The sequence below is a fragment of the Triturus cristatus genome, chromosome 10, assembly GCF_964204655.1.
Source record: "Triturus cristatus chromosome 10, aTriCri1.1, whole genome shotgun sequence".
Taxonomy (NCBI): domain Eukaryota; kingdom Metazoa; phylum Chordata; class Amphibia; order Caudata; family Salamandridae; genus Triturus; species Triturus cristatus.
Window position 1 is genome coordinate 901,800,543 of NC_140593.1, and position 23,689 is coordinate 901,824,231.

The 23,689-nt window shown below is 47.6% G+C and overlaps 1 protein-coding gene across 1 annotated transcript in view; it reads right to left on the reverse strand.

Moving 5' to 3' along the window:
• LOC146796210 (uncharacterized) overlaps window positions 1–22,526 on the reverse strand; it is a 126,254-nt gene extending 103,728 nt beyond the window's left edge. The window contains exon 1 of the mRNA XM_085628708.1: window positions 22,099–22,526. Within this exon, the coding sequence (XP_085484834.1) occupies window positions 22,099–22,449 (351 nt within the window). The 5' untranslated portion in view covers window positions 22,450–22,526. The remainder of the gene's footprint in view (window positions 1–22,098) is intronic.
• Window positions 22,527–23,689: the final 1,163 nt, after the last annotated feature.

Below are 23,689 nucleotides of genomic sequence, written 5' to 3' on the forward strand. Positions count from 1 at the left end.
TGAGAGGGGACCTTAACTTAGTAATGGACACAGAGCTGGACAGATCTGGTCAAAGATCAAATCAAACGGGGGCGTTCTCTCCACGGGGTCGGGAATGGCTGACAGACAATGGCCTGCATGACGTTTGGCGCACCCAACACCCCGGGGTAAGGAACTACACTTACTACTCAGCATCCCACAAAACCTATGCGCGACTTGACCATTTTCTGGCTTCCACTCTCTTAGCGCATCAACTGCACACTGCCACGATTGAGCCCCGGTCCTTGTCGGATCACGCTCTCATTGCGGTACATGACCCTGCACAGACCTCACATGCGATCGCCCCTGGGTGGCATTTGCGGGAGAAACTCCTGCATTTCGCTGAAACGGTGCAGCGCATTAAACAAAAATTGGAGGACTATTTACAGCTTAATGACGTTGGTTCAGCGTCGCTCTCTGTGGTGTGGGAGGCCCTGAAACTGGTCACCAGGGGTAAATTTATAGCCATATCTGCAGCCGAAAACAAACTGCGGAAAGAGAAGCGCAGCGAACTAGAGAAAGGGGTAGAGGAACTTGAGTCTATTCACAAAAGAACTGGGGCGCCGAGGGTGTGGAGGGAGTTGGAGAACCGTCTCGATAGGGCAGAGTATGCCCTTCTTCACCTCCGCCATAAATTCTACCTTAGCAGTGATAAATGTGGTAGGCTCCTAGCCCACAGACTACGGGCTAAAACACATACGGCTCTGATTCAGTCGATCAGGGATCACAACGGGGAGGAACAGAGCGCTGATGTGCACATAGTGGAAGACTTCCGCTCGTTCTATCGCACCCTATACACTGGGCAAGACCAGCCAGCACGGGATCCTCTTTTATATTTGACGCCTGTGCGATCTCCCCTCTCCCCACATTTACAGCGGAACTACTTGATTCTGCCATTCCAATAGAAGTAATTACGGCGATATCCAGATTGAAAATTGACAAATCGCAGGGCCCCGAAGGCTTCTCGGCCTCTTTTTATAAAACCTTTTGTAGAGAGCTGGCTCTCTTTTTAACTAAATTGTTTAATTTGTTTTTAGAGACGGGGGCAGTAACGCCATCCATGTCGGAAGCTGCTATCTCAGTCATTCTAAAACCTGCTAAAGATCCGCGAGACTGAGGCTCCTACAGGCCCATATCCCTCCTCAACATAGATGCGAGGATCTTTGCCGGCATTTTAGCGGCACATTTAAATCCCCTTAAGGCAGACTTAATAGACCCTGACCAGGCGGGTTTTATCCCTACACGACAAGGAGGAAGGGACAATACAAAGCGTTTCTTCCACCTCATGGATAGCGTACAGAGATCCGGCAGGCAGGCCTTCTTCCTATCTATTGATGCCGAAAAGGCATTCGATAGGGTGGGTTGGGCATATTTATTTGATACCCTGCGCTGCTTCACATTTGGGGAGAACTACATAAAGTGGATTAAATGCATCTATTCCGGGCCCGAGTCATTTGTGAGAGTAAATGGCAACAGATCAGCAGCTTTCCCGATATCCCGGGGGGACCCACCAAGGTTGTCCCTCTTATTCGCACTCTATATGGAGCCATTGGCCCAGCGTATACGAGTGAATATACGCATAGAAGGCTTGAAATTCGGGGCTGATGTGCACAAGAACAGTCTATATGCAGACGATGTGATTCAATCCCTCACCAATCATCACTCAACCCTGCCGGCTCTCCTTGAAGAATTGCTCGCCTTTGGAGAGGTGTCTGGGTTTGAAGTCAACCTGGGCAAATCAAACATACTGACCTTTTCGATCCCCCCAGCTATGATGGATGGTCTACGGCAACAGTCCCGTTCCAGTGGTCCCAGCACGACATATCGTACTTGGGCATCCGCCTTGCGCCGACCATCATGCGGACGATTGCTCTAAACTATGCGACTCTCTTGGAACACATGGCCAAAGCGCTGGATGCTTGGTCGCGACTACGATTAGCTTGGTTTGGGAGGATTGCGGCGGTGAAAATGACAGTCCTCCCGTGTATTCTTTATAAATTTCAAACTATCCCCATGAAACCTTCGCTGCGGGCGATAGTGCAATTGCAGACCCTTAGCAATAAGTTTGTGTGGGGAGGGAAGAAGCAGCGTCTTTCTGTAACTCAAAGGGTCCGCCAGAAGAATACAGGTGGGGTGGGTCTCTCTTTGATTAGTGGCTACTACCAGGCGTCCTGCCTCCGCTACATAGTGGAGTGGAACAGACCCCTATCCGGCAAGCACTGGAACTTATAGACCAGACAGTAGCTGGAATTAGCATTTGGAGAGAGCTCTGGTTGCCCCGCAAGCACAGGGCCTGGGGGTTATATTCCTCCCCTGTCACCTCCCCGACACTGAAGGTCTGGGATATGATGGCTATTAGGAAGATCTGGACCTCCTTTCCTTCACCTCTGACTCCAATTGTGGATAACCCAGACTTCCCCCCCCAGGACAGGCCTCAGCGGTGTTCCACCGCTAGAGAGAGGAGGGATGCAAGAGGGTGGGGTCTCTCTTTGACACAGAAGGATTGGCCCTGTGTGCGCAGCTCAAAAAAAGACTATGATCACCTAGTGACTGATAAATATGCCTACCAACAACTGTATCACTGGATCATGACGCCCTCAAACTACAACAAAATGTCTCGCCCCCTTACCACATTTGAAAAATGGCTGCTTCGCAAACACGACGATCTCCGACTTATCTCTGAACTGTACGCTATGATTACCGCTCGACACACTGAGCAGTGCACAAAGGCGCAAATCCACTGGGGGACCGAACTGGGTAGACCTCTAACTCCCAAGGAATGGGATCATATACTTTACAGAGCGCATCACACTGCACACAACACTGCTGGGGCGGAATCCGCCTTTAAAGTCCTATCATACTGGTAATGCGAATACACAGTTGGGACAAAAGCAAATCCGAACTCTGTTGGAGAGGATGTGGGATGTCCAGCACCCTATCACACTTGTTATGGCATTGCCCCAAACTCCAGCGCTACTGGACTGAGGTCCTTAATAATATAGACAAAATTCAACACCGCCTTACCCCGGTCTCCAGAATACACTCTTCTTGGTCTCTCACACTCACGGGTTTTCCCATTACGTTCCGTGCGAGGTAGGCAAATAGCGCTAGCCCTGTTAGCGGCAAGGCAAGCAATGTTAGCTCAAAGGGGCAGGAAGGCCATTCCGGAAGTAGCGAGTTGGTTACATCGCTTGTGGTATATTTTGGCTATGGGGCGCTTGTCCTCCGTTGTGGATGGAAAGGGGGAGGTCTACGCAGAATTATGGGCGCCACTTCTACAGTTGTTGTCCAAAGACATGAGAGAAGTCACTTGCCCTAAATATCTGCAAATCCTTAAATTACTACTACAGGACGTGCATGCTGTTGCACCGCCGAATACCATTTAAGAGTGGCACACCATTAACACTTCTGTCCAGGGGCCTTAGATCCGATAGGTAGGCAATGACTGGTGCAGAAGAGGGTGGGGGAGGGATTTGGGGGGGGGTCTAGGGATGGGATTGTGTTTTTTTGTGTTCCCCTATTTGTTCTTTCTTCTTTTATTTGAATGTGTTTCTCTCCCATGAAAAGTAAGAAGTCTATAATTGATGCGAAAAGTCATTCCGGCCACAATGCTGCCGGCCTCTGGGTTGTTGGCATGAAACCTGTGTATTGCTACGAGAGATGCGCTCTGCCGGCCATTGGATGTAGGCAGGAGGCTGTGTTATCGCATACTGACTCCTTACAAATAAACAGATTGGTTCCTAAAAATAATAATATTATCATACTATCACAGCAGCTTGTGGCGAAGGAGTTTGTCGCTCGGCCGGGGTGGAGAGGACGCACCTTGTAAGGAAAGCTGCAAGGTCTAGCACCTTAATGCTTCTGTCAGGGCGCTTTATAATCCAGCTTATGGCGCTGGGGTCTGTCCCTCGGCCGGGTAGGAGGTGACGCGCCTTGAAAGAAAAGCTGCGAGGTCCAGTGAGTTCACAAATGCTAACATTGGAAACCTGGGCATCTGTGTGTGAAATTTGTTTATTAAACAGAAAACGAGAGAACCACGTGGGTGTGATGGAGGGGGCACATGCAGTGGGGTGAAGGAAACACACCACAGCTGTGCAGTGGGATGAAAGGAAGCACACACCACAGCTGTGCAATGTGCATTAAGGTGAAAGGAAGCACGCACCACAGCTGTGCACTGGGGTGAAAGGAGGGAAACACCACATATCTGCACTGTGCAGTGTTGTGAAAGGAAGCACGCATGTAGGTACGTAGAAGAGTAATCTCGGGCTCCCACCCGTCCCCCTTATATGGGCGCGAGTCAGCTAAAGTTCGGAGTATCCAGTGTCCATGGGCACTGGCGGGGCCGAAGCTCCCGCTACGTGGTCGCGTATCTGCCCCAAAATGCCCAAACCAGAACAAAAACATCCCTCCCCCTTGACCCCCCCCCCCCCTCACACCCCCTAACCGGTGTGCCATGTTTTTCCTCCTTAGGTCATCATATGTGAGAACAGCCAAGTGTCTAATTTCCAGGGATGCCTTTTGGGGGAAGACGTATTGGTAAGTCGCAAAAGACGAAGATACTTTGGGTAGGTAACTTCGTTGAATTCCGTCGATAGGAACGACAGAATAGGCTGCCAGACCGTGTTGAAGGATGCCGTGGACTGCGTGAGTTTGGCTTGAATGCGTTTCGTACCCAATGTGTACCATAGTTTGTGCAGCCAGCCTGAATGGGTGGGGCAAGTTTGTGTACCCCAGAGTGATAAGATGTGCTGAACAGCCGCACTCATGACCAGACCCATCTGTCTCCCTCGGATTGATTTCAATGGAAATGTGAGTGCGTTGGGCAGCCCTAGAAGCGCATAGGCAGGGAAGCGGGGAATTTCAGTATCAAAGTGCCTGTCAATGTCGTTAAGGACTGCTGTCCAGTATTCTGTCACCTCCCTGCATTCCCATAGTAGGTGAGTCAATGTGCCCTCTTCCTCACATCCTCTCCAGCAAGTTGGACTACGGTTAGGGTTGCCCTTATTTAACCTTACCGGTGTCAGATACAAATAGGTCGCGACTTTCACCGCTGCATCCCTGCTGGCAGTATTCCAGGCTGTGTGGTTGACCCTATAATATATAGCTTGCCATTCCTTGTCCGTGAAGGTTCTCCCCATCTCTCCCTCCCACCGCCTCTGACCGGCCGAGCGGCGCAAATCGGCAGGCGGACCAATCATCTTATGTAAGTCCGTGATCAGCTTACGGTCCGACTCTTGGGTAATTAGCCACTTTTCAAAAGCTGTCAACCTTCTACCGACCAGAGGGCTTATTTCGGGCTGTGTCAGCCAATGTCGGATTTGAAAATATTGAAACCGTTGCGGGGCTTTGATGCCGTAAAGCTGTGTTAGATCGGAGAGCTGGACGAGCCCCTCGAGATCGAATAGATGGCCCGCGGATCTACAGTCCGACACCCGCCATTGCTGGAACGCTCGACTCTCTAACCCCGGAGTAAATTCAGGATTATCGAACAAAGGTGTAAGCGGTGAGGGAAAAGTGGTGAGCCCCCTCTTAACCGCTACTGTATCCCACACACGCATCACTGTGCGAGTGATGGGGGATTTCTGAAGGGATGCCGGCCTATCAGTGTGTTTTAGGAAAGGTATCTTCCAGAGCGATGTTTGCGCCATCGCTCTATCCTGAAAGAGCCACCCCTTCTCTGACTCGGGCCGGCTCCATTCCACCAAGTATCTCAATTGCGCCGCCTGGAAGTATTGCTGTAGGTTTGGGATCCCCAGGCCTCCCTCGTCAGGAGGTCGGTAGGAGAGGCATCTACGCATCCTAGGCCGTTTCCCGGACCATATAAAGTGTTGCACCGTTTCTTGTAATCTTTTTATGGTGTCCCAGGGAGGGATCACCGGGATGGTTTGAAAGATATATAGGAGTTTGGGAAGGATGGACATCTTTACCGCAGCGACGCGCCCAAGTAGTGAGAGGGGCTGTTTCTGCCATCTCCTTAAGTCCCCTTGTACCTGGGAGGAGATATTCATGTAATTCAGAGTAACTGTCCGCTCAGTAGATGGGGTTAAGACTATCCCCAGGTATGGTATAGATGCCTGAAGTTGCAAGACCCCGTAAGCAGAAGATGCATCGTGGATTGTGTGCGTGTTGCAGCCCAGTGGAAGGAGCATTGATTTCCCCGTGTTCATTTTGAAGCCGGTCACCCTCCCAAAGGCCTCCAACTCCCCCAAGAAGGCAGGCACTGATTGTTTAGGCTTATCCAGCGCAGCCAGGATGTCATCTACGTACTAGCTAATTGGGTGAGGCTCCACCCCAAAGGAAATGCCGACGATGTCTGGGCTATCTCGAACCCGCTGCGCAAGGGGTTCTACATAGAGTGCAAAGAGGAGGGGCGAAAGCGGGCATCCCTGCCTCGTGCCTCTCTGGATGTCGAAGGGCCGTGAGCCTATGCCGTTGACCCGAATCGTTGTTCTAGGTTTATCGTAACAGCTGGCGACCCACGCCCTAAAGCGATCCCCAATTCCAAAGTGTGCCAATGTTTTATCTAAAATATCCCAATCCACTCTGTCAAACGCCTTCTCAGCATCTATGGACAAGAGCATGTCGTCTGACTTCGCGTAGTGAGCTTTGTCTATTAAGTGCAGGAGGCGTTTAGTATTATCACTGCATTGTCTGCTGGGGATGAAGCCAGATTGATCCGGTTCGATGATGCCGGGAAGCCGTGGCCCAAGTCTAGAAGCGAGAACCCCTGTGAAGAGTTTAAGGTCAAGGTTGAGTAGAGAGATTGGCCTATAAGCGGCGCATTGGGTGGCGTCTTTACCTGGCTTAGGTGGTACAATGATATTGGCCTCTAACATATCCGAAGGTATCGAGCCAGGCCCTTGGAATGAGTTAAAAAGTCGTGTGGGAAGCGGTGCTAGTAACAGGCAGAAGGTTTTATACAAGCCGGCTGAGAAGCCATCTGGCCGAGGCGATTTCAAGGGTTTGAGGCGGGATATCGCCCGACCACTTCTTCTATCCTGATAGGCGCATCCAGTGAGGTGGCGCCAGCTGCATTGAGAACAGTCGTTGCTGCTCTACTCAGATAAGCCTCTCCATCTTTGTCAAGAGACCGATCCGAACTGTATAGCGACGCATAGAACTCTCTAAAGGCCTCAGCTATCTGGACGTCGCTTCCCAGTTTCTCCCCCAAGCGTTGTAAAGGGTTGTGATTTTAGACCGCTGGACTCGAGCTCTAAGCGCACTTGCAAGGACGCCCTGTTTTATCGCCTCCCACGTAGTATGTGTGACAGAGCCTCAGCGCTGCATAGTCGGCGCGATCGATATCTAGTCCAGCTAGTTGCGCTCTAGCAGCTTTCAACTGCCTCCAAATCCTGGGTGCACCCGTGCGGCTGTGCACCCTCTCGAGTTCGACCACCGTAGCTGTAAAGGATTCCCGCTTTTCTTTGCGCTCTTTGGCTTCTGCCGCTGAGATGGCTATCAGCACCCCTCTCACTACTGCCTTAAGTGCTCCCCAGATTGCAGTCAAGGGTGTGCCTGGCTGGTCGTCAAGTGTGAGATAGTCAGTGATGCTTTTCTGTAGTTATTGTGTGACCCCCTTCCTTTGTAGTAGGGCCTCCCGCAGTCTCCATCTTCCCCCTGCTGCCTTGGTCCGGGGAACCCCTACAGTCACGGTATCATGATCCGATATAGCAGCTGGAATAATGCCTACTTCATCTATTATTGTGCGAAGCTCCGAGGAGCCTATAAAGGGGTCTAGTCTGGCGTAAGTATGGTGCACATGGGAGTAGAATGTGTAGTGCGTAGTTCGAGGGTGCGTTTCCCGCCACAAGTCCACCAGTCCCCTTTGAAACAGTCCTTCCCCCCCTGGTGATATTGCTCCCGTGGAGCCAAAGCGAGGGCCTGATCTATCCGCCTCACGGTCCATGACCAGGTTGAGTTCGCCTCCCACGAGTATGTATCTGGTTTGGGGACCCCTACTGCCCCTCCCCCCCCGAACCCAACTTTTACCAAACTGATGACCCTTACCCCTCCTCCCCCTATCCCCAACTGGGCATTCCCAACAAGTTACCATAGTCCCAAGCCTGCACACTTGTACCGCAGGCTTGTGGTGAAGTTACCTGTCTGAGCGTGCAACTCCAGCAAACCCCCCCCCCCCCCCCCCCCCCCAGCCAGCTGAAAATCAATGCGAATGTGTCCCCATCTGTAGAGCAAGTCATTCGATAGGAAAGGTGTCTCTTGTCACCGCCTTGAGGGCTGAAGCCTGTTCCTGTGACATGGTTGCGCGGCCTTGTTTCAGCTCTGCGATAGGTGGACACCTGCGGCCCACGCGTTGCCATCCGTCTCTCGGGGGTTTTTGAGAGCGATCTGGGGAGGCGTCTGTCTCGCTGTGCTCAAGACCCAGCAGGGCGCAAGACTCTTGAGGGGGATCTCAATTGTTGCAGCACCCCATTCCATTTGAAAATCAGGCGGAAGGGATGACCCCAAGCGTAGGGCATCCCTTTGGCCCTCAGAAACGAGGTGACTTCTCTGAACGCTTTCCGTTTTTGAAGTGTGATAACGGACAAGTCTTGGAATAGCGCCACTGAGTGTCCTTGGTGCCGAAGAGGCTGTTTCAATCGCGCTTCTCGGAGGATCTGCTCCTTCAGTGGAAAGTCCGGCAGGAAGGCCAAGATGTCCGGAGGGGGAGCAGGCATACGCCGTGGCAGACCCACTCTATATGCTCGATCGATACGAATTTCGAAGTCGGAGCTTTCGCCGAGTATCTCCCGAAAGAGGCCCTGCAAGTATTGGGTGATATCAGCTCCCTCCGTTTTCGATGGAACACCTCGGACCCGTATGTTGTTGCGTCTCGATCTGTTCTCTAGGTCCTCCACGTGTGCTTGTAAGCCCACCTGTTGGTCTTTAAGGCGAATAAGTTCTTGTCGGAGGTGTTCAAGTTCTTCGCTTCTGGTGTGGTCATTGTCCTCGATGGATGCCACCGCTCACCCAGTCCATCCACTTCGCGGCGTATCTCCCTCACTTGTCCTGCCACCTCCTGCTTGAGCGTGTGGAAGTCCTCTTGTAGGGAGTTGAATAGTGTCTCCAGGAACAACCAGGTAATCGGCACATCCCCATCCCCGTGGGCCGTCTGCTGCTTTGGGGTGGCAGGGGAGAGGGGCCCCCTGTCTCCTTTGTTGGGGCCCTTAAGGAGCATGTCTGTCAGTGTGCGTTCCCCCTTCTTCCGTGTTGTGGCCATGAAAAGGCGTCTCCCCGTGAGTCTCTGCTCCCTCAGCTTGCTGATGCTTCAAGAGGCCCCACTCCTTGGGCCTTCGTTCGCTAAAGCGGGTCCTTACTTCTTTGAGCTCTGTTTGTGTGGTGCTGTGATTTCCCCGGCACTACCAGGCGTGTGCTCACACTTGGGGGAGGGAGGTCAAGAACAGCCTCAGGCCCACCGCGTCCCGCTCTATCAGGCGATATGAAGACGCCGCACCAATAGGGGTATGTGCCCAAACTGTCCGGTGCGGCCCGGTCTTATGGTTGGGGGCCAGCCTTTCTGGAGGAGGCTCGTCTCGTAGGTGCTGCGGGATGGTCCCTGTGTGTGGGGGGGGAGGGGAAGGGTCAGCTTACCAGTGGCACTTGGTATGAGTCCTCAGGACCCTCAGATGTTCCTTGCCGTTGGACTCCCAGCCGATGTTGTTGATGGCGCTAACTCCCCGCTGCCGCTCGCAGGGGGGGGGGACCCTCCTGCTGCCCCTCCCGCCGCTCCCCCAGTTGCTTATGGCGTGGCTCCGGTCCCTCCCGCAGCCGGGGTATCTTGTGATTTGGTGTCGCCTATGCTGTGCAGGGCGTCCCCCGGTGTGTGCTGGTACTGTATTTCTTTGCGTCCTCGCCCTACTCAGATCTAGGGGGGAATGTCCTTTGGGCCGCACTCACCCTGCCCCGGCATGTGGATCTCGGGCCTCTCCGCTATGGCGGCGCCGTCCTACCTCTGATGCCTGACTCGATCCCTCCGCTGAGCTGGGACGACTATGCGACACTTTGTGGAGCTGCGAAGTGGGGCCGCCTTCCCTGTTGCCCCTCTTCCGTATTCACTATGTCACACTCTTGGAAGGAGCATTGACTCTCTTAGGGGGAGCGAGGTCTGCTTTCGCTCCCCTAGGCCCAACAGCCGCGGCCTCAATTTTAAAGATGGTGCTGGAGGCGCCGGGCGGTCCTCTGGCATGTGGGCACGCCCTCCAGGAGTCCCAGCGATTCGCCTCCCCCTTGCCGCCGCATCCCCCACACTACTCTCGGGACGGCGGCGATAGGTTGCTGTCTGGGAGCTGGTGCCTCCGCTTGATGGCGTGTGGTTTTCGGACCTCTCTGCGGTGGCGTTGCGGGCCTTCCTCTGGCGCCCGGCTCTACCCCTCCCCAGAGCTGGGCCTACTATGAGGCACCCGGCAGAGCTGCGTAGTGGGGTCGCTTTCCTTATTGTCCCTCTTCTGTATCTGTGGTATGGCGTCTGTGGTCCGGCGCTGGGGCCCAGCCGCTCTCCTGGAGGAGGCGAGGTCTCCTAGGGGGGAACGGAGTCCGCCCTCGTTTCCAAGGCCAAGCAGCCCCGGCCTCAATTTTAGTGGCAGCGCTGGAGGCGCCGGGCGGCCCACATGTGTGGGCACGCCTTCCAGGGGTTCCAGCGGTTTGCCCCCCTCTCTGCCGCGGTCCACTCACCGCTCTCAGGATGGTGGCGAGGGAGTGCTGTCTAGGCTCTGGAGACTCTCTGTGTCGGTGACGGAGGGGGACTTTGCTAGCGTCCGCTCCGCTTGGGCGCCATTTTGCCGATCTGGTCCGGGGGTTGAAACAATGTCTTACAGCGACGTGAGGCTGCCAGAATCTCTGTCAGCGGGAGCCTCGTGTCCCCTCACTGCTCCGTGGGCAATTGTGTGCTGATTTGGGGACTATAATGCACACAACGGCCAGAAGAAGGGGCTTGGAGCAGGGAGCCACAAGAACATGCGTCTGCCTAGGTCGCCATTTTGGCCATGCCCCGTGCAGCCAATTTTTAAGCTGTGTACTGTGCAATGGGGGGAAAGGAAGCACGCACCACAGCTGTGTCCTCTGGAGAGATATGAAAGGTAGCACGCACCACAGCTGCACAGAGGCATTATTTAGCAGCCGGTGCCAGCAAGCACACACAAAAAGAAAGGGCTAATAATTAAGTGCCCTTGTGCACACTGGCAGATACCGGCTCAAATTAGCCCCCAGCAAGGGCCTGCGTTACGCCCCTGAATCGAGCGAGCACCAAAAACAACGTGGGGAAAGGAAACACGCACCACAGCTGTGCACTATGCAGAGATGTCAAAGGTAGCACGCACCACAGCTGCGCAGAGGTGTAAAAGGATTAGACAATAATGGGGTAACCCTGTGTCCCTCAGAACCTGGTTATTTATCAGTTAACCTCTTCGATGCCGATGACGGAACGGTTCCGTCATGCACGCCGGTTGGGCTGTGCTTATGACGGAACCGTTCCGTCATGGCCCCGCCCGCGCTCAGATCTTTCAGCACTGCGCGGGAATCCGCGCAGCGCTGAAGAGGTTAAACAACAAATGGTTCTGTCGGGTAGAAGGTACGATACGGAATGGTGCTAATAATGCACATGTAAAATATAGTAGCAACCTTTATAATGCGCCTGTAAGGAAAAACAATTCTCTTTGAAAAAATTGAAACAAAGTTCTAATTGCTTTGTGCTGTTTCTTTTCATCTGAATTACTTCATTCATAGACTCGAGGAGATTTCCGGTCCTGGCTCTAAGCAGCAGACAGACGGTACATTGGCACGCCTGCCCAACCCCTTCTACCAAATTCTTCTAAACTCAGAGCATCCACCGCTTGGACCCGGATCTCCTCTATTGTCCCCCAACCCTGGCTGAGACTCTTCCAGCCAACCTAGGGCTGTCACCTCCCCCCCCCCCCGACACATTGTCCTGAAGAAGACCCGATGTGACCACCGACTGGGGCACATTCAGGGTCGAAACGTCGACGCTTACCTAAGGCCCAGACCAACCAAGACTCCACACAACGAAAGAGAGTAGTCTTTGGCGCACAAGCAATTTCTGGCCTCTCACTTGTATATAAAAACCTCAACCACCTTGTACATATTGTACACTTGTATAGCACTGAGCACTTATGTCACAAAATCACCCTTATCCACGTATTTATTATATGTAGACAGCTTTTGTCCACTGTGATTATCTATGAATTAAGTAATTCAGATAAAAAGAAACAGCACAAAGCAATTAGAACTCCGTTTCAATTTTTACATAGAGAATTTTTTCCCTTACAGGCGCATTATAAAGGTTGCTACTATATTTTACATGTGCATTATTAGCACCATTAAGTATCGCACCTTCTACCCGACAGAACCATTTGTTGTTTAACTGAGGTGTAAAAGGAAGCACGCACCATAGTGATGAAAAAGCGCTAATGTTAAAAGGTGCGGTCAATTTTTAAGATGGTACCGAAAAAGAGGAGACTATAGAGGCCAACTACAGAGTACAGCAAATGTATTGACATTAACATACTAATGCAAAGATAGCGGTGCAGGAAGAGAGTGCTGACATAGATGAAATGCAAGTGCTGGAAAAAGAAGCACGCACTCCTGTGGCGGTGGGGTCTGTCCCTTGGCCGGGGTGGAGGGGACACGCCTTGTTAGCATCTTATTGTCATGAATGCTAGTGCTGGAAAAGAAGCGCGCACTCTTGTGGTGGTGGGGTCTGTCCCTTGGCCGGGGTGGAGCAGATGGTCATTGTAAGGAAAGCTGCAAGGTCTTGAAATGAAACATGATCCACAACAGATGGCACGCTGCGCGCCGCTGCTCGCTCCCGACAGCTAAACGCCGTGGAAGTAAACATTTTCAGAAAAGGTGGGACATGCACCCGCTTTTGGCCAATTGCATGCTTTCATTTTTGAAAGCAACACGCAAAGGCCAATAGCATGTGTGGAAAATCGAGCACCACACGCACGAGTTTGCAGAAAGTCTGAAGTGATTCCAAGAGGCCTTCTCCTAGAGCAGCGCATGCCCGATGCACTAAGCTCGACCTAAAAAAAGTGCATAATTTGTGACAACTAATTTCCACCCAATGCTAAGCAGTGTGAGGAAGACTGGTTGAACTCCTCCAACATTGTTTCTAATACAATGGTATGCTATTAGAACATTATGCTCCAAAACTGATAATGTACTCCTCTTGCCTCTTTCTGAAAACAATATGTGTCACAGACAGGCCAAAAAAATCTATGCAGCTTTTATTGACCTCTCTAGTGCTCTTCATTGTGAAAACTCACTATTTAATGGTCAAAACTGAGTAACTTGAGAATACCGAGAGAAATGTCCATCCTTATAGCACTCCATTCTAACAAATCGCTCAGACCTAAAAAGGTTTAAATAATGAGTTACAAAGAAAATGCCTGTACGAAACTGACTGACATAAGGATGTGTATTAGTTCCTCTGTTATTTGTGCTTTTACGGTAGGGCTACCACAACATCTTGCTCACAATCTAGTATTTCCTCCTAAAATTAGATGCACTTTCCTTTTTCTTATTATATATGCAGATTATGTGCTTGTTTTTAACTCAACTCCAGTTGGGCTCAAACATCTGGAAAGGTTATCCAATTATGCATGTAAGAATAATATGGCTGTCAATTTAAGTACGACAAAGGCTCTGGTATTTAGTGGAAGAAAGGCAATAATGAATAAAGGTTGGTGGATAACATGGCAAAAAACTTGAAAATGTCAATGAATATAAATGAATTGGAGAGACTGTTTTACAAACCTATCTTGTTTGTCACTTGTAAGTTCAAGTCTGCAGAGCTCATTTTCCAGAGAGATGAGTATGAACCAGTTTTTATTTTTTATTTATGGAAGATTGACTATTAATACCTGAAATACTGCTGTAGGCATTAGAAGCATTAACCTGTTAAATGCAGAGACTTTTTCACACCAGTGCTGATCCACTGAAATTCATCTGTTATAACTATCTCAAATCACTATAACTCATGTCTTAAAGTATCTATAACTCACACCCTTGCCAGGCACTGCTAATTACATCCAAAATTACATCACTCATTACAAGTTCTATGACACCACTGATAACATCACTGCAACGTCCGAAATAACATCATTGATGACTACACTATGCATGGCAGGGCATAACTTACAGTTACTTTAGGACACAAGTTATAGTTACTGGAGATAACTATAAGTGGTGAATTTCAGGGAATTTGTTTGTTCAAAACAATATGCTTGTTTAAAACTGTATGCTTTAATCCCTTAATGATTGCGGATGAGCTACTTTTAGCACTTACTAGTCAGTACTGGTAAGTAAACTTAAGCTGGAAAGGACCAGGTGTTCTGTTCAATCAGAAAGTGAATGAGCAATAAAGAGGTCATTAAATCTTGTTTTTATCTTGACACATTTGCAGTCTGTTCAACAAAAAAGTTCAAATGCCAGTTGGTCTTTATACTAATTGCTGCTTGGAAAATTGAGTTTATCTTTCTCTTACTACAGTTCAGAGGTTTTTGTCAGTGAGCTGTCTGAAGACGTCAGTTTTTAGGTCGAGCCTGGGTACCGCCTTGTCTGCAATTGTAACCTCCCATAATGAATGAACTTTTTACTTGTGTTGTTACATGGTTTGCTTTATCTAGTCGGTGAGCACTTTTTTCTTTAATGATCTTCCCTATTGCACCCACGATGTTGCAGCACGCCACTACCCTTTATATCTTGTCATTTAGTTGTGTATTTTTTTCATTTCCAGCGCAGTCCGCTTTAAGTATAGCAGCTGTGCTTAATTAATGGCAAAGACCGCTTTCAGTTTAACGGCAGCGCTTATTTTTTTCATGGCATGACTGCTTTCACTTTAGCGGCCGCTCGACAAAAGCTTGCTTTATACATTTTTATGATTTTCCATGATGACTTCCTTCACACAAGACATGTTCTTCCTTTCAATGACTTTTTTTTTGCAGCTCCTATATTTAAGCTGTGTCCTCAGAATCCTCTGCATCTAAACCTCCTCTGTGTCTCATCCCCTAGGCATTCAAACCCTTCCGATGTGTTCGTGGGGGCTGAGGGTCATGGCGGCGAGTGGCGAGGAATGTCTGTGCATCTCTGGCTTGGCATCCCAAGTCCAACCATAACTGAGAAGTGGGGTGGGAGAGGCCAGCAGACAGGGATCATCTCTGCCCTGCTTGCTGTACCTGGCTCTGATCCCATGGACCAAGGAATAGCAATTGACTACAGCCCCCCCTCGCATCCATGCCTCACATAGAGAATTCATGGCCCTCACCACGCTCCTGGACTCTATGGAGCTGCTTTGGGAGGCGCAATGAGGCAAACGTCACTGTGCATCCTTGCACATTGCAAGATGGCTGCTGATCTTTCATAATTAGACCACGCACATAACTTCGCAATGATCCTTCTTTTGTGATTATTATTTCAATGATTTCCAAAGATATCTGATGCGGATTTGTCCTGCAAGCATCCACACATGCCCCAGCCCGTTAGTCCAGCCTATTCCTCTTCACATTTTGTGAAAGGCCACACAGACACATCATAGCTAAGTATCGCACTGAAGTAGCTATGTAATGTATTCCTTCAAACACATTAGCACACAAGTAAGTATTAGCAGTGACATGGTCAACCCAATCTGCAGTTAACACAATCTGTGAAAGTCAGAAAATCTTAGAAGATTGGAGAATACTGATAACTCTTCCAACAAAGCCTTGGTACCCAACAGCACTTTTCAAGAAAGAACATGATCAAGCTTTCATCTAGTCCCCACTTAATCAAGACAAAACTTATAGGCCATTTCGATAAAACTCAAAAACAACCGTCTCTTTTAAGAAATGCAATTGGTTCTCTTCAATCAATAGAGTGTACTAAACTTCAATCAATAATTGTTTCCACTCACTATTAGGCAGGTAGATGTTGCATGTTTGCCACTCCATCAGAGGAAAAACCCCAAGAGGATTGGGGATGGCTTACTTACACCTTAGCCAGGTACGAATCAAACTGACTTGCATCTAAAGAACATATTAGTCTAAAGCGAAGTACAGAGAATAAGGTTGCAACCATGTCTTTAGTCTCCAAACAGACCCTGACGCAATGTCTTTCTTTACATCGCCTTAACATTACATGACATCATATGTATCCATGAACCTTGGTGTCACATGGAAACTCCAATGTAAGGTTACTGTGAGTTCTTCTCTTCCTCTACTAGATCGCATACAAATGGTCATACAATGGGTGGTCTTTCCATCTTTCTGACAACTCGTCGGGATATTTCAGTCTCTGAGTACACCGTCAGTCAAAGATGTTTTATGCGAAAAGACCACAAATTAGAGTTACAATTCCAGGAACAGTAAATTATTTTCACTAAACGTGCATTTATACAGCGTCCTCAAGGAAAAATCAAAAGGTGAAGGAGTTGGAGCAGCTAATTTTTGGATATCAGGCACAGTCATGCCAACGCTCATCTTCTCCTGACTGGAGATTTCAATTGAAATCTGCTCCATAACCCTTTTTGTAGCATGGCAAAAAAAAACTGCGGATTCTCGGTTGCTGACTCAAAGGCTGGTAACAATTCCACAAAGAACAGACTCTATTGGTTGCAATTTGCTAGCCGCTTTAGAGGGGATGCCCCTACAAGCATTGAAAGGGTGCTTTCTGGAAGAGCAACCCTCCCAACCCACACATTTCTCCCCGAAAAGATCAGCTATTTTAGACTAAACACACTATTCAATCTCATTGTTAAATGCCATTAACTAATTTTCCATCTTTTTGCGTAGTGAAAATGACCATATGCCCCAGAGCTTGTTTATAAAAAACAGTATCAAAGCACATTCTAAGTTCCATCTAATCAAATGACGTTCATAACAACTGGAAACGTGTCAGATACAGGCCTTGAAAAAAAATCTCGCTCACTCACAATTGTAAGTGAAATTTTATCAGGTCGAGCTATTTTTAGCAAATAAAAGTCCCATATGGCAGTGAACTTTAGCTGGAAAGGAACAGGTATTCTGTTCATTCAGAAAGTGAATGAGCAATAAAGATGCTATTAAATCTTGTTTTTATCTCGACACATTTGCTGTCTGTTCAAGGAAAGAGGTCAAATGTCAATTTGTCTTTTTACCAATTGCTGCTTGGAAGATTGAGTCTATTTTTCTTTCTCTTACTACAGTTAGAGGTTTTTGTCAAGTGAGCTGTCTGAAGATCTCAGTTTTTTTTCTCTAACACATAACACTTAAGTAAATAGCCTGTAAATTAATATTACAAATAATTCAAAACATATCAGGAATTACAAAAGCACATTTGTTTTGAAATTAAGAAGTGTGATGCAAAGTAACACAGGAGCAAAACATATCAGAACATTTTACTTGGTAATGTGCACGACACATGTTTGCAAAAACTATTTGTAAACGTTATTGTTTGTACACTATATAGTTTTATCATTAAAACTGCATGTCAGTGAGAAATTGTGTGGCCATTTCAATGTAAAATCTGCTGATTGCAAATGACAGTGTGCCATCACTTCATGCTTTAGTTGTATGTATTTATTAAAAGTGATAGGTTTTAAACATGATTTGAGAAACATTCCTGCCCCCGCACTGATGACAATGCTGTTAATGAACTAAAAGGCAAGCCAGGGATCATGTTTATCCTATATGTGGCTAGATTTGTACTATATATGGAGCAAACGTTTAGTCTATTAAATCAGAGTTTTTTGTACAGCAGACATACTGAACTCATATTTGAAGGTACTCGTGTGCGATAATGAAGAAAATGACGTCTCAATTAAAATATTTGCCTACAATCACATCATTTGAAACCAGTTTATGGGTCAAGAGCATTACAATTAGGTCAAGTAGATTTTTTAAGTCAATAGACCTGCAGGTGTAGAAACATTTTAGCGATTTTTCAAGGATTGAAATGGAGCTTAGAAGGTGCTGCAAAATATACCATCTGGAAAGCAATGTTACCTAATCATAGCAGCTCTTTGATTCATATAATTAACAACTGGTAGCTCCTTGTGCAACGGCTACTTTCTGCTCTCGTTAGCAGTCAACGGACTAACTCGATAATAACATCTTCCATGTCTACCTCTTCACAACCTTGGGTTACAAAAGAGCTCAGGATCCAGAAAAGAAGCATTAACAAGAAGATAGATCACTCAAATCAGGGTCAAATCCATCTGTTTGCTGAAATAAAAACCTTACGTAGTTGGGATAAAAAAACTAATTTGGCCTGTCGAAATAAAAACCCAAAGGATTTTTTAGATCATTATCAACCGTCTCAGTAGGGGGGTCAGACCGTTAATATAAATGGGAATAATGTTACCCCTGAAAACTGAATCACACACATCAGCTTTTTGTATAATGTTTCAACAAAATGTCCTAATTAACAACTTAGTTATAGCAAGCAAAAACGTGTGCAAGGAAGGCCTGAGGCAACATTGGTGCAAATCCTTCAATATGCGATAACTTTAAAGCCCACAAGAATAGTAAACCTGATTACAAAAAGCAGAGCCGATGGAACGCCCAGTCCCAACGGCATCCCTGCATCAGAATACAAACAGGATACTGAGTTTTGGTCTACGTCCCTGGAAACACTTTTACAACTTGTATGATTACTGAATCCATCCCTTCATTTTGGCATGGTTTGATTCTGCATCCCATTTACAACAAGCATTGGCATAGCCAATAGGTCTCGCCTTTGGGACCTTATAAGTGTTTAGCTATGCAACAGTTGCATAACTAAATACTTATAAAGGTCCCAAAAGCGAGACCTATAGGCTATGCAAAGCGGCCATGCGGTCACGAAAGTGATCGAGATCCGAAAATGAAAGTAATCGCGGTAAAGCGCGAAAATGAAAGTAATCGCGGTAAAGCGCGGCGCGCGCGCGCCCATGCACTGTAGCTCTAGGCTGGCCTGGCAGCACTTTTTGGAGCCCTCTCAATAAGTCTCGCCAGACCAGCGCATGCGCTGGGTCAGGCGAGACCTAAAAATGGCCTAGTGGCGTTCCCCTGATTTGACCTCTGTCTTTGAGAGTACAGCAAATGTACCAAGATTAAAACAATATGTAACGGGCTCTTTATTGCTCGTTTCCTTTCTGAATTCCAGCATGGTCGCAGACATGTTTGCCTAATGCCAGAGATAAGTATGATCAGTCGTGCAGAATGAGATCTCTGCCAAGAAAAGAGAAGTACTTGAATACAACCAGCGAAATATGGACAGTGGACAGAAACTTGAAGTGTCCTGCTGTGTTTGGTGGGTTGGATATTACATCATCCTTGCTACCAAAAGTGTAGCAGTGCACAAAGGATGTAGATATTTTTTCAAACAAATACTGTATATGTATTACAACCCTCCAAGATTCACCAGCTGCTCCATGAACTAGCATGCAATGGCGACAGCTGAAAACACGCACACTCTGGTGGAGTGCTATATGAAAAGAAAAAAGAAGTTCTCGGAAAACGAGCACTCGTGGAAGAATACACGGAGCCAGACAGAGAGGTTGTAAAGAGGTCATGTTCCACAGGAGGGACAAAGACATGCTGAACATCCTAAAACAAAAAAAGCAGATAAAAATTCAAGCAAATGTTAGTTACTAAACACAAAGCCAATAGTATGTAATAGGCAGAATGCATTGCTAGGTAGACTTTGAGCATGTCCCCAATTGGCCTTTCCAACCAGACAGTTGTGCTATTTGGTAGGCTCTGACCTATAAAGGGCAGAACGCTATTTCAAGATGCCTTAGCTGTTAAGAGGCTTCATGTCATATTTGATTAAAGCAGTCTTTGAATTTTAGCTTACCACACATGTCAGTTTCAGATATGGAGTTTTGCTTTAACACAGTAATGGTGGCTAAAAATAAACAAATCATAGCATGGAAGGTGTTTAGCCTAAAAAATGAGCTTGAGCATAGCACGTCAGAAGGCCAGTTGACAGCTATGGATAATGGCAGACCACGCAGAGGTGTTTGTGGTGGCCAAAAAGGTCCAGAGATTAGCCCTCCCACAGCCCCTGGTTTGCTAAGGAAATCTACCAAAATGCTGAGCTGACATTTTTTTCATTCACACCGGACACGTACATGTTATATTAGTGTCTTATGCCCCTCACACAGGGCCCAAAGTACACGACGTCCAACCACTATTTTCAAGGGGTAGACACCGTGCACCCTATCAAGAAGTTGAGCCACACAAAAGTATGTTGAACGTGTAATTTACACGTCCAGCAGCGCACGTATGCTGGACGTATTTCCAGCTGGGCCACAAATAAAGGCTGAAGTAAAGTTGCCATCAGGCCTCCTTTTGTTTGAATACGATGACGGGAGGCAGCCTTGAACCTCACACTTAAAAGTAAATACAGCAGAAACAAAGGCACACTGCTTGTTATCTCTTCACAGGTACTTAAGAGAGGCATGCTTTTGACTTTGTTCAGTCCCTGTATATAAGTGCATGCACTGTAAGAATGTCGAATGTGTTGGTCTGTCCCAGTATTTACACAAATAATTTCAATAGTACTGTTTTATTTCTTTTATAGAGCGACTTGTCCCAATGCAGGGAGTCAGAGCTCTTTACAAAACATACGCATTATAAATTAACAATAAATCATCTAAGTGTGTAAATCAATGCACAAGATGAGTGACATGACACAGGGTTACAAGGTGTAGATGTAACATGTCCATATCTCACTGTGCTATATTAGAGAGATTACAATTTATGAACTGCAGGTAACAAAAGGATCTCTGTGTTAAAAGCAGTAACCTACTTACCTATCTACATAAAATAAATAACGGTCATCTGCATGTTACATGATGTGCTTTGCAGGAGACACATTAACATCTACACTACTTTGGTTAAAATCTGGAACTTCACAAAACACAGATCTCTCCCACAAATACGTTAACCTTCAGCGTTATCTCACCATTGCTACTATTCCCCGAGATTTACAGGGCACCTGTTCAGCAGATGCCTTAACCCAATGAAAATATTTTAAAATGTAGACTTTGCAACCAACTAAGCAGAACAGATCTACTGCAATGCTTCTCCGTGTTGCCAATATCTTTGCGGCAGGGTTTAAAAAAAATGTATTAGTTGAGGCCCAGATTTTGCCTCAGGATTGGGCCACTTTTTTGCCACAACCCCAATGCAAAATCTAATTTGTTAAATCTCATAACGCGCTTAAATGTACTCATAATATACCTGATAAACATGTGTGAAGGTCTTAAAATCTGCTGCCACTTCTTGTTATGTTACTTCCTGTGATGTCATGTGCAATGTCACGCACCATGACATCATGCGCTGGGGTGGCATGTGTCATGCTTTCACTTGCATACTACCTAACATGGTTAGTCACCCGACTTCTTTTTTTTGGGAACAGTGGCATGCCCTCACATATTGTGTGCAAAAAAGGACAATGGTAGAGCATAGGGCAGAACGTGTCTGTAAAAGTTGTTTATACAGTGAATTTATTACCTTACGGTGCACGTTTCAGATAGAAGCAATGTGTTACGTAAGTTCTTAATAGTCTCTCTTAATTCGATTTAAAATTATTTTTCAAATGTATTTGTATACTTTTCTATAATTTTATGTATCACTTTTTATGATGTAACCAATGTTAAGGGTCGAGTCCCAATATACAGTGTAATATGTGATAGTAATCCAATAATTCTACAAACTTTTGAACTCAGCAAGTTATAGTAGTCACAATCGTCCGACCTTTCAATCTCTGGGCCTCCAGCCGGCCACTGTACTGTCCTGACTGCCAACACTGCTCCCAAGACGTTTCGCTACTTCACCTGACACGACCTATCTTCAGGGCTGGACACCTAGGGTTACCCATCTGTGTAGCGCAGATTTGGTCTTTCTCCGTCTAGTCACACAGGGTGGCACAACCTCGAAACCAATCTCCTATGATAAGCACCCACCAACCATAATGTCCATCTTTACCATGGTTACATCCCAGCCCCTCCCTTGCATCCACTCTCCTCCCAGTGGTCCCTCACCTGCGCACTATCGGTCCTCTCACCCCCCTTGTCCCCTCAGTCATCCCTTGACCACAGCCTTTCGCTGTCTTACCGCCACTCACCTGCGCAGCCAGTGCAGAGTCTCCCTCGGGCATCCTGCCGCAAAAGCCCCCACGGGCCTGCAGACTGTCTATTGTGCCGGCGGAAATCATTGAGCGGCCTCTGCGGCCCCCAGGGCTACGAGAGGCCGCGGTCTCCGCTTCCCAGACCAGGCCCCTGCTCCAGCATCGCAGGCGCCCCGCCCCCTTGGCCAGATGCGTCAGGGGCTGGAGCCGCGCCCCCTTCGCCAGTGGCGTCACGCACGACAGGCAGGCCTCCTCCGTCAGAACGTCATGGGAGATCGGCCCACAACAGTAACGTAAACCAAACGTGCGAAGTGACGCCTCCAAGAAGGTGATTTCTTGCCCGCCCATTCCTTAAAATGCGAAGTGTACCCTCTCTGGATAAAGTCTGTTCGGAGTTCATCTGTACTTGGAATGCGAGAAACAATCGCGACATCTATCACTTAGCAATGATGTCATTAGTCCACTCAAAGCCCAGCTGTAGGTAATGGAATGTCAGTCAGTACAGTGCGTGCCATTGCAATAGAAGAAAGACTACAAAAAGGAGAAAAGCTACAATGTACAGGCTGATGCTAAATCTCACTGAAATTAACCATAGCTGCATTGTTTAGCTTTGTAGGTGGCAGGGTGGGGTAAAAATATAACCGACCTGATTGTGGCCGAGGTTATTTGAAGCCTTTTACCCCACTGCTTTCATCTATAGCAAAGCTGGAGACACTTAACTCGGAGACAAATGTCGCGTTTTTGTGAATGTCGGATTATTAAAGGACTAGGAGCTGGCACCTCAGTAATAATTTGTGGAAAATCTCAAGTATTCATTTTTCAGCACAAGTCTCCATTGCCTTCAACAATAATGATTTGAGCATATAGTATTCAGTTCCAAAACACGTTTTTAGTTCTTTCGGTTTGTGTTCCAATGTCGAGTTTTTAATTTAAACGAGTAAAATATTGGATTTAGCGATTTCCCACTATTTGTGCACTTGCATTGAACTAGAAATGTTGGCAGTGCATGGAAAATAGTGGCTAGGTGGCAAGGCTACTTGAAGCTGCTCCTGGACCTGTCTTTACGGGGGTTTTATGAATTAATCTCCTGTGGAAATTATGTGATACTTTCATCACTGCCTCCCTGGAGAAAAAAGGCCAACCCTGTAGTACACATAGTCCCATTATTGGCAACACACCCCACCCACACCACAACAGAATATGCATGCATAAATAAATACACAACACAACTTTTGTTTGGGAAAAATATTGCTGCAGGTTTATTCCATACAAAAGTATGCAATATGGTGGGTTATTTTACGGGCGATCTAAGGGTAGGCAGCTGTACCAACCTATGCTGCCCTGCCCGCCTGATGAGCCAAGCACTGTGGAGAATCCAATTAGCGCTACCCTTATGGGAGTGATCCCTCTTACTGGATCACATGACACATTGGTAGCTTATTACTCACCCCCCTTTCAGGGCGGAGTGGAGCAAGGCAAGCCCCCGGTTGTTCAGGTCCACAAGCGCCCGAAAGACTAACGGGGCGCCAACGTAATTATTCCAGGCCTCTCCCCTGAGTCTCCTGGGATTTGGCTCTGGCACCCCTAT